General features: G+C 38.9%; 1 protein-coding gene across 5 annotated transcripts in view; it reads right to left on the bottom strand.

The window, feature by feature from the left end:
• Positions 1-11,739, bottom strand: part of NTRK2 (neurotrophic receptor tyrosine kinase 2) — a 332,550-nt gene that overhangs the window by 284,399 nt on the left and 36,412 nt on the right. For all 5 annotated transcript variants that reach the window (XM_025984167.2, XM_072763240.1, XM_072763245.1 and 2 more), the window contains exon 7: positions 171-307. In XM_025984167.2, coding sequence (XP_025839952.1) covers positions 171-307 — 137 coding nt within the window. The remainder of the gene's footprint in view (positions 1-170; positions 308-11,739) is intronic.

The following is an 11,739-nucleotide window of genomic DNA, read 5'->3' as shown; positions in this document are numbered from 1 at the left end:
AATTTGTTAATTATAAGGATAAATAAAAAATAAATGTACATCAAACACTCATCATAGATTTCGCTATCTGGCCCTATAAAATATTAAATGATCATCACTAGGTGAATACAATCTCAAATTCTGAGATACTCTCATCTCTCTAGGAACACGGAGCCAAACAAAAGCCTTACCATATGTTTGGAAACCAGATTACCGACATCCCAGTACAAATTCGGAACTGGATCGCCTGCAACACTACAAGATAATGTGATAGACTTTCCCTCCTCCACGGTGAGGTTAGGTGCAGCCAAATTTGCTGATGGCAAACCTGTGGAAGAAGAAAAGTTAAGTGGGGACATATACAAATAGTTCAGTGCATTATCAAAATAATCACAACAAATCGAAAACTCTTCATGCTGTAGAATCAGTAATCATTTACTTTCTGAGACAGATTTATGTTGCTCTGAAAAAGTGTTGGGTTGGTAAGCTTTACAGACTTAACATGAATAAAAAAATGTGTGGTTATAAGATTTGAAAACAAATTTTGTACATTTCTTAAAAATATTACTGCAGAATAACTTTTTACTTAAAAAAAACTAGTTTATAAAACTAGGTCTTCTACTCTTTCATTGTTCTACAGTTGCTAACCCAGCTTTTTGCACATAAATAGGCACACCATTTTATCTTGTTTATTCCCTCCTCCCCTTTACTTATTTATTGTCAAAAACAAAAGGGTGAGAGACATCTACATTTTTTGCATAAATCCATTTTTTACATTAAGTAACTGATAAATATAACCCCACTACCAGACCTAGATTTTGAAATAGATTACAGAAGAAAATGTAATATGGGGAGCTTTATTGTTTTTGTTTTAAAGGGGGGAGGGGCAGAGGGAGAGGAAGAGAAAGACTCTCAAGTAGGTTCCACCCTCAGCTCAGAGCCCAATGCAGGGCTTGATCTCAGGACCCTGAGATCATGACCTGAGCTGAAACCAAGAGTGGGATGCTTAACTGACTAAGCCACCCAGGTGCCCCAAGAAAATGCAGTTTTAAAGCATTCTTTAGACATGAAGTTTGATCATCACCATACTAGAATGTTCTAAAGCCATATAAGTCAGAGTTAAATATCATAGGAAAAATGGGTTATTGTAAAATTTACAGTATGATTTAAAAAAAGTCATGTGGATCTATACTTTCACATTTCAAAAGCTACTTTTACCTATGCCATTATCATTTCATTAAATTATCACACTTATTGGGTGTTTACAATGCTTTAAACCTCATGGGACTCACAGTATTTTCTGCATGAAGGCACATCCCAGACAGCACAACAATATGCCAGGCCCTGCTTGTCAAGTTAGTCCCTCAGTTGGTATCAGAAACTCTGCTTGGGACTGGGTTCATGCTGACAGCTGTGACCCAAGGACCTATGACATGTCATTAACTCAGGAGTGTCCCAAAGGTCAGAAAAAGCAATGCATCTTCAATACACATTAAACTGCAATTAACCCACCCACCTAGTGCTCTCTTACTCACTATCTCCACAAAACTGTCCATAAACCCCTCTCCTGTGATGCGGTCCTTGATGACAAAGCCATTATTCTTTATTACCAAAACCGGCCTGGACAAAGATCTATACAGCATACATCTCCTGGTGTCCCCACCGTTGGCAGAGGACTTCCCAGCAAGACCCAGCTTTCAGCGGCCGCATGACTTCAGAACCCTTCCTGTCAGCAACCAGTAGAAACCCTTGTTCTATCTTTAAAATGCCCCTTAGTACTCTGAGTTTCATACTCCGAAGTTTTCAATCTGTCATATTTTTAGCTTCCAAGGCTCTTCTTTTGTTCCTGAATGATCTTCTATTTCTATAGCACCCTGCTTTTTGTCTCCTGGTTGCAACTTCTCCTGATCTGAGATGTTGGCCATTTCTTTTGAATTGTTCTTTTCTCCATATCAACACTGTTTCTTGCAATTTGCTTTCCTTCATCTTTTTGTTTGTTCATATTTGTCTTTCTTATTATAAGCTTTTCTCAAAGAGTGGGTATCATTGGCCACACACACATCTTTAAGAAAAAAGTACTAGAAGCACTGTGTGCATTTAACTGTCAGCTTTGTTGGAGGGCAGTATTATTGGCCTTTTTCCTGGGTACTGCCTGATGTTGGTATCATTAGACCACTTTGGGACAGGGTTTGGTCAAATTATTCAGATAATTGCTCTTCCACTGTCCTGCCTGGAAGAGGAAGAAGGATGCAAATAACGATACTCAGTAGGTAAGCTCATCATTCTCTCTATGGTTCTCACAGCCTCAACTCTTTCTGGAGTTCCTCATAATCTTTGTTTAATCCTCTCTAGAAAATATACCCTGGCTTTCTGCTGAGAAGGGTACCTTGCAGTCACCTGGAATGTATGGAATGAAAATGGGATTAACTGCTGCATCAGTGACCTGACCCAATCTCCTGGCTTTGGTGTTGCCTGCATACCTGCTTCTTTCTGAGCCTGCTAGTAGCTCTGTGGCCCAAACCAATTTCCCCTTGCCTCTGCCCGCTGGCAACCTGGTAATGGGCATTCTCAGCCATCAGCTCAGTTTCTATTCGTCTGCCTGCTTCTCAGCTTGCAAGACTTTGTGTCCTGCTGACTCCTCTCCCATTTTCTTGTGCTTAGAGATTTATCTGCTGATGCTGGAGGGATCTCAGACCTAGGGCCTTGTCATGGTGCTTGTACTCCAAGTAGGACCTCCTCCACCAACAGAGCTTGGAGACATCCTTCTCGGCACCTTGAATACAAACTATGGGATAAATTTCCTACTTTTTAAAAATGGATATCATAGTTTGGAAATTCTGAGCAGGGAAAAAAGGTTAAAATGGAGACTTTCAATAGAGAATGCTATGTCGTAATCTTCAGTTCCCCTAGAAAACTTAAGGAAACCTTTTTCAGCATGCCTCAATTTATATGATTAACAATTCTAAAAATGTATGTTTAACTACAGTAATAGTAGTAGTATTTACTGGGCATTTACTGAACCAGAAACTTTTCTAGTACTTCAAATGATTGTTTTATTTAATCCTTACAATCGTCATGAAGTGAAGTGTTTGTCCTCATCTAATTAATTAAGAATATGAATTCTTGAGAAGTCAAATACATCTTCCAAAACTGCCCACGTAGGGCAGCCCCGGTGGCCCAGCAGTTTAGCACGGCCTTCGGCCCAGGGCATGATCTTGGAGACCAGGGATCGAGTCCCATGTTGGGCTCCCTGCATGGACCCTGCTTCTCCCTCTGCCTATGTCTCTGCCTCTCTCTCTCTCTCTGTGTGTCTCTCATGAATAAATAAATAAAAATCTTAAAAAAAAAAAACTGCCCACATACCTGTTGACCTGGGATCCAGACCCAAAGTTCAAGATCTTCACCACTACACTACACTTTCTTCCCAGACTGCACATATCCATTTTAGCACAGAACATAAATACCAATACATATCTATAACCTAAGAATTCAGTTCATTTAGAAAATAATTATGTGTCTATTTGTGAAGGAAGAATGAGTCTCCTTTATTTATAGAGAAATTGTATCACCCTGTCACAGCAGTCTCCAAAGGAATCTGTGCAAAATTTGCCAAGTCTAGATCTTTTAGATGTAAAGTCTTCCACAAATGAGTAAGCATCTGACTCACGTTAATTCTAAAGCATTAATATGCTGGCCAAAGATTCAATAATGGAAAAAACAATCTGTACTTGAAATATCACTTGAGGTTTAATTAGCACAATAAAAATGAATTGGGATGCATGAACAGCCAAGGCAGGATAAACCATTTGCCAGGCACTACTTCCTGGCTTAATAAGATTTGAAATCGGCACTAGTACAGAGCAAAGCTCAGCAATGCTTCCAACAGCTTCTAGCACTACTGTCATGGGATCCTGATTTGAGCATCAGAGTGGTCTTTCTCCACACTCTGAGAAAGCTCACTGGGGATAAGAGTTGACCTACCACCCAGGCAGACAGGGTCAATGTCTCTAGATCTGGATGTGTTCAGAAGGGACATACCAGCCTGGGGACCCTTGGCAGAAAGTTCCCGACCACACAGTGAGAAGACTGACTTCCTTTAGACCAGGGCTTCCCAAACTGTAACATGAGTATAAATCACCAGCAGATCTGATTAAAAACCAATGTTGTTGTTGTTGTTTTTTCCAGTAGGTCTGAGATTAGGGCCTGAGAGTCTTCATTTCTAGCAAACTCCCTGTTTTACAGACCACACTTTGAGTAGCAAGGGTTTAGATGATCAGTGATGGCTGGAGAATTGCTCGCTAGTTTTTGTGTCTATGACTATTATTCTTAAACTCAGCAGGGGCCTGAGCAATCATCTTGTCCATGGAACTTTCCCTAAAGTGTGTTCTGTGGGATTCAGACTCCTTGAGACACTCTGTATGGGGTGGGGGGTGGGAGGAAATCTAAGATTTAAAAAAGTAAGAGCCCATAGGAAATTCTGTAACTCTGGATGTTCACTATGTACACCACATATTCAAAACTGTCAGAAGTCCCACTCTAAACAAATCAGTTCACTTCCATGGATCTTACATTCCCTGAGCTTTTTTGAGTATACCATTTCTCTGTGGTACCTTGTTATGGCTTTATTTTTAATTCAAGTAATCTGACCAAATGTAAGAGATACATATATTTAAATATTAGATGTAAAATGTATTTAAAGCTAAATATTCATATCAATGATAGTAATAACATTAATAACTAACGTTTATTGAGTACTTAGTATGTGCTAGACCTCATCTGCAATATTGTCCGTATTATCTTATGTGGCATCCTGAAAAGTCTTAAAAGTAAGTGTCAGTAGTATCCCCATTTCCAGATGAAGTTAAAGCTTATTAGGTATCATAACTAAATAGATAGTGAGTGTGAGCTGGCCTTGACCCTCATCCTTCTGTCCATGGCCATACATTGACTAGCTGCCTCTCTACTGGGCTTTGCTATGCCTCTGTTTCCCTCTGTGAGCACACACTTCTGGAGAGTTCGCTATGTTGACTATGTCCTAGGATCACTAATTTAAAGAATGAAGGTTCTCTCCATTCCTGTATCACCATTCCAAAGGGATAAGGAATACTCATTACTAATATTAGGTAAAAATAAATTCAGTTTACCTCTCATTGAAAAGAAAAAAAAAACAAAGCAGTCAGGGTCTCACTTTCTACTAACGGAGAAATAGTAACCTCTAGTTATTTTGAGTTATCAACTCAGCTTTGCAGGAAATGAAATGCGTCAGGTTTGGGTTTCAATTTTCACCTGTAAATTGGGATTATGTTCTTTCTCATCTTGTTTTAGTGATCCTGGGCTCTGTTCATTTTGCGTTTGGTCATCATTCCATATGTAAAATAATCAAGTAAATTATGATTTTGTCTATTCTCTCCTCTCCTCTCACATTCTATCTTTTTGGCATATCTTCCAATTTCTCTGTCTCCTAAAGCATATATATTTCACTACCAGGAAAGAAGCCAGAATAAGCCTGACCTATTTAGAAGTAGCTGCTTTACACCCAGTTACAAAAATGACAGAAAATTAGCAAAGTGACTTTCCAAGCCCAAATTGGAAATTGAGCTTCTATGCTTGTGTGAGCTGTGTCATTACAGTGACAGCAACCAGAAAACTTCTAAACACAAAAACTGTGTCAGCAACTGACAGGTTAGCAAAAACAGCTTTATTTCCCATTCGAAAAAAGATAAAGGAAAACAATAGTCCACTGTGTTGCTTGCTTTATTTTAGGAGACAGAAGCTGATCCTTAGTAAAAGTAAAGCAAACTAGTAAACTAGATTTTGCATATGTTTTTCAGGAGAAAAAAAAATCAACCCAGCTAAGATGGTAAGAAAAAAAAATCTAACTTCCAGAATACTCACATAGCATTTCATTCTAATCTTCTGTGTGAACAAAGTAGAAATGCTATCAATATATTTTCCTGTTTTAAAACAAAGGACTATGTATAAATATGCTAAATAGACATGCACTATAAACCATAGTGCAACAACCAAAAAGAAATCTTAAAAAGAAATTAGTAAAACCAGGTTGCCTGGGTGGCTCAGTGGTTGAGCGTCTGCCTTTGGCTCAGGGCGTGATCCTGGGGTCCTGGGATTGAGTCCTGCATCAGGCTTCCCACAGGGAGCCTGCTTCTCCCTCTGCCTGTGTCTCTGCCTCAATCTCTGTGTCTCTCACAAATAAATAAATAAAATCTAAAAAAAAAAAAAAGAAATCAATAAAACCAATTTACCTCAAGGAGCCAGGCTTCCTCTCCTGGCACCTGTGAACTGACCTCTCCAATCACAAGTAATAGTTTGTTTATGTGTCCTAAGTAATCTCTACACTGAAAGTTTGAAGGCTGAGAAGGTGGACAATTGAAATTGTCGTTATAAATAATAAGGAAACCTAAGGCAAGACTGATTTCAATCCATGGAACCATTAAGGGAGTTTCATAGAGTGGCTGTATAGTCCAACCATCAAATGAATTATCACCTTATATTCACTGTGGGACTAGCATGTTCTATGGTAACCAGTTACTAGTAAAATGAGTTGAGGGACTGTTTTGACACATCCCGGAGGAAGGCTGCCTTTCTTACATATAGTTGCCATCTACTTAGAACACAGCATCTTATCTGCTATTAACACTTCCTTGAGAAACTCTCTTCCAGAGATTTAAACCCTAATTATCATATAAAAAAGCTAAAGTATAATGTACACTGTTCTTTAATAATCCCACTTAGGGGAAATGATTGAAAGGTCTGTATTGCAAAACGAACTGCTAAAGATCAATTAAAGTAGCAGAGACATTCTTATATTAAATCAGTACAACGACTGGGCAAAATAACCTTTCTTCTTTAGAACTCCTGTGATTCGATCTCTGTTTTCAGAACCAGTGTGCCTAGCGACTCTTTTCTTCCTAATTAATGTGGAAATTTTAGATGAATGTGTTCTGTTGCCTTGCAATTAATAAAATTAATAAAAATAAATAAATAAAATAAATTAATAAAATTTTTCTACAACATGTTTCCCAGCATGAATAAATTTACAGTAATTCACGGCAGGAGGGGCTGCTAGAAAAATATTGTGAGACATTCTGACCGGGCTGCTAATGGTACCAGAGCCATTAAACTTCCCAGCCCCGCCTACCACACTCCATCACTAAGGACAGAGGGAGCTTGAGACTCTTTCAAATGGGATGATAGAAATTTCAAAGGGAACTACAAAATGCTAAAATATGGAATAATTTAGTTAGAATAATATAATTCTATAACTTATCTTAACTGAAATATCTGCACCCTTAGATAAAAATCTGGTCCACCCTGATCATTACCATAACGTGCATGGCTCATGCATTTACTAGTTGATGAATTCAACAACATCAATCAAATTCCTGTTATGTTCAAGGGATGCACTGACATCATGGAGGATGCATTGTTGCTTACAAAATGTAGAGAGTTTGTTAGTATAATACTTCCATGGTGAAATACAAAAAGAGGAAGTTTTTAAAGTCCACCTTATAAAGGAATGGAATCTCAGTGGCCCTTTTTTATTGAAATTAAAATGTTACCAGTTGCAAATTAATGCAACAGCCATAGTTATTGGCAAATTGTTAGTTTACAATGGTGAAACAAACTCACAACACCATGAAGTACTCTAGTGAGTTTTCTTACACTTAGCTAACAAGTTGCATCCAAAAAAAAAAAAAAAAGTGAGGATGAGCTCCATGAATCTGTGATGTAATTAAACACAGTAGATATATTTTTTAAGTGTAAAGGGCAAGACCCAGAAGAAAAGCCAACCGACCACAAATCCACGCTATAAACAGGCATCCAACCTGAAGACAGTAACGTATTATCCGATTTCTGTAGTATAATGGACGTTCAGAAACAATTTAAATCTATTGTCAATCTAACTTCTCTTGAAAGAGCCCAAACTAGGAAACTGTGATGAAAAAAGTAATGTGAGACTGAGCCCCAAACTGAAGCTTCCCCTTCTGATCTCAAATCTCCAGATATTACACACACACACACACACACACACACACACACACACAGTAAGATTTTATTTATTTATTCATGAGAGACAGAGAGAGAGAGGCAGAGACACAGGCAGAGGGAGAAGCAGGATCCCCGTGGGGAGCCTGATGCAGAACTTGACCCCAGGATCCCGGGATCACGACATGAGCTGAAGGCAGACGCTCAACCACTGAGCCACCCAGGCGACCCGCAATTTTTAAAAAAAAACTCCAGAACCATGTTGGCAAATGAGAAAACATACTGCTAGTGGATAAGACACTGTAAGAAGCCCCTGAACAATAAATAGAAAGCGAGAGTGGGATTAAAGAGAATCAGCACAGCCCCAAAGAGACACATAAATATTCGCTGCACAAAACAGAGAGGCTCCAGGCTGACCCCAGACTGAAGGGGCAGACGGCAGGACACAGTAGAGCCCCACCTCGGCTGAGCCACGGGGCCACTGCTTAAGAAAACAAGTAGAGGGATCCCTGGGTGGCGCAGCGGTTTAGCGCCTGCCTTTGGCCGGGGGCACGATCCTGGAGACCCGGGATCAAGTCCCACGTCGGGCTCCCGGTGCATGCAGCCTGCTTCTCCCTCTGCCTATGTCTCTGCCTCTCTCTCTCTCTCTGTGACTATCATAAACAAAAAAAAAAAAAGAAAACAAGTAGACACCACAGAAGGAATAGCCTTTCCACCTCCTGTCCCTACACACTCGCCGTGGACACAGCATCCAACAGAAGCTGTAGCTGCCCCCGACTAGAAGCAATGACTGCGGGAACCTTAGCAGAGAAAATCAGCACCGCTAGGTGTTGGTGACATCCTAGAGATACAGTGAACCCTGACACGGGAAGGGGTGTTTCAGTTACAAACAACAACCACCACAACAAAATCCAATCACTAAAGACTGCAGAAATTAGAAATTGATTGTTGAGAGGGGGAAAATCCCATATCTGGAGAAATAGCTAAAGGGCAAAGTAGTCAATAAATCCACTTTCCCATAATGCAGCACAAAAGGACGAGGATAGGAAGTGTTACTGGAGGCTGAGGGGTACAGAGGGTGGAGCCAGCAGTGTAAATCACAAACCACATAAATTAGAAAATTCTTCCAGAACTGCAGACCAAACTCCTTCACACCAAAAGAGTATACTGTGTATCAAATAGTATATTTTTTTTTAAAACACACACACATCTAGTTACACTGTGGTAAAAATTTTAGAATAACATGGAAAAGGAGAAAATCTTCAAAGTTTTTAAGAAGGAAAAGAAAAGCATAGGTTACCTGTCAAGAAGCAAGCATAAGACTGGCCTCAAGCTTCTCATTGGTGACACTGAACACAAGGAGAACATAGTACAGTACCTGCAGAGGTCTGAAAGGGATTTTTTTCGAGTCTAGAATTTTATACTCAGCCAATTCCACTGAGAAGAAATAATACAATCTGATTTTCTACCAGGAAAGAAGTTGAACATTTTAAAAAAATTTATCTGAAAGAAATATTAGAGGATACACAGCAGCAAAAAGAAAAGATCCTCCAAAAGGCAGTGGGATACAAAATTTAATGATAGATCCAAAGAAGTAGTGAATCTTAAAAAAAAAAAAAAGTCAAGTAACGATCTACAAATAAAATTCTAGTTGACAACAATCTGAGAGATGGGAAGAGAAAGTAAAAGGAAATAAAAGTATATTTTCCTGTCTTGTTGGAAGTGATTTCTAGATATTTACAAGAAAAAATACATCTTAATATGGACAGTGAATATTTGGGCATTATATATTTCCAAAAAAACCCCAGAAACAAGATTTATAACTTTCAAACAAATTAAGAAAAAAATCATTAAAAACATTAGAAAGTGGAAGAAAAGGAAAACACTAAAGAAAAATATAGACAAAGGCTATATATAGGCACTTCACCAATGAATAAACACAATGTCCTATATACACAGAAGATACCCAAAGGTCATCAGGAAAAGGCAAACCAAAAAATGACCTACCTTTTTTTAGAAAAACAAATAAGAAGTTTACTAATATCAAGGCAGGCTTTGCTGGAGTGGTTACAAATTGGTACAACTGTTTTTTAATGTGCAAACCATATAAGCCAAGATTTTTGCTATGTACTCCAGGAAAACCTTTTCTTTTTGTAACTACAAAATGTATCAACATTACTTGTGCAATTATAAATAAATAAAAAATAGTTGGAAAAAATTAACAAACAACAAAACAGTTTAAGAGTACAAAAGTGGTAGAGAAATACCTTTTTTTACATATTGCTTTTTGAAAGCAGCATCAACATTGAAATTAATTGTGAATGTTACCATGAATGTAACCATCCTGATGCAGCAACCAAACGCATTCCCTCTGAATCAGGACAGTGAATTTCCGAGGTGCCTCATATACACAATTCATTGAGTAATTTATAGGAAACAAAAAATTACTAAAAAACTGACAAATTCACTAGGGAATATGAGGACTAGGTTCCCTCTTACCCTTTCCCTCCACGATCCCAATGGTCTATTAACAACATGTTAGGTGGGGTGCATTACTGAAAGCTATCAAGATAACATGGCCAGAAATTAAAATTTTTTTCAAAACCTGGTTTCAGGCAAGGGCAAAGCAGGTATCTATTAAGGGATGGTTTGTGAAATAAGAGCAGGAGTTAAATGCTCTCTCTTTCTTCCTCTCAGGGATCGTTGAACCAATGTGGTCACAACAGCCATGCGGACTTGGGAGCTGGCCAAGAGGCCAGGTGACTCAACACTGAATTTCTTGTCCCTCTAGGAGATTTCTCTCAGTGGTGCAAATGTATACCGGAACAGACCACAGTTGCCCTCTTATCAATCAGGAAAAGTTATATATTAAAAGTTCGGGGTTTTTTTGTTTGTTTGTTTGTTTGTCTTTGTTTTTTTGTTTGTTTTTGTTTTGTTTTTTAAGTATTGACTAGCAAAGAAAGCTGAGAGAAGTTGGCAAGAGAACAAAGCCTGATTTCCCCATTAGGAAGCCAAAGGACTCTAGGAGAGAAAAATCTGTGGGAAGAGTAACTGCTGTTTTGTAAGCCCCTTCTGGGTAAAAAACAAATACTTATCTCTCCTTTTATGACATTCTCATTAAAAGTGAGCTGCAGCTATATTTTCTTTCCAGAAAAATTGACCTCAAACAATAAGAGTCTTCTGAAAACAAAGAATTGAATATTTGTGGTTAATATACAGATTCCTCACAGACAAGAACCAGTTGCTACATGGCTTTTTGCTGTGTCACCAGCCGCTAGGCCAGGAGATCAAATATAATGTGAGCTGATTAACTGGTTGTCTCCACCTATGTGCGTATTGTCAAGGTACATCACAGAAGCCCCCACTGGTAAAATCCTAACCGAAACACGTTGAGTTTTCCTTCCTTACAAACGCACTGACACTCAGTGACATGTAACTTTAAATTCTGGAGGTGCAAATGCTGAGGAGGAGCGGGGCAAGATTGAAGAGGAGTCTGGAACTCCAAACATGGAAAAGCATGTATCAGGGCATATTCGTGGTGCTCCATCCGGAGACACAGATGTCTGCTAGCAAGACAAATTTAAAGAAATGTGCTAGATTAAACTGCATTTTCTTGTACTGTGAGGACATTTGATCACCACACGATCCTTCCCTCTCCTCAGCCTGGGTGCCAACCAAGTATATACACGGCAAACTGAAATATCGCGCTCTTCGCACATAGTCTTTGGATGGATGGATAAATGGATGGATGCA

The sequence above is a fragment of the Vulpes vulpes genome, chromosome 1 (genome assembly GCF_048418805.1).
Source record: "Vulpes vulpes isolate BD-2025 chromosome 1, VulVul3, whole genome shotgun sequence".
Classification (NCBI taxonomy): Eukaryota; Metazoa; Chordata; class Mammalia; order Carnivora; family Canidae; genus Vulpes; species Vulpes vulpes.
This window is presented reverse-complemented; position numbering and strand designations above follow the sequence as displayed.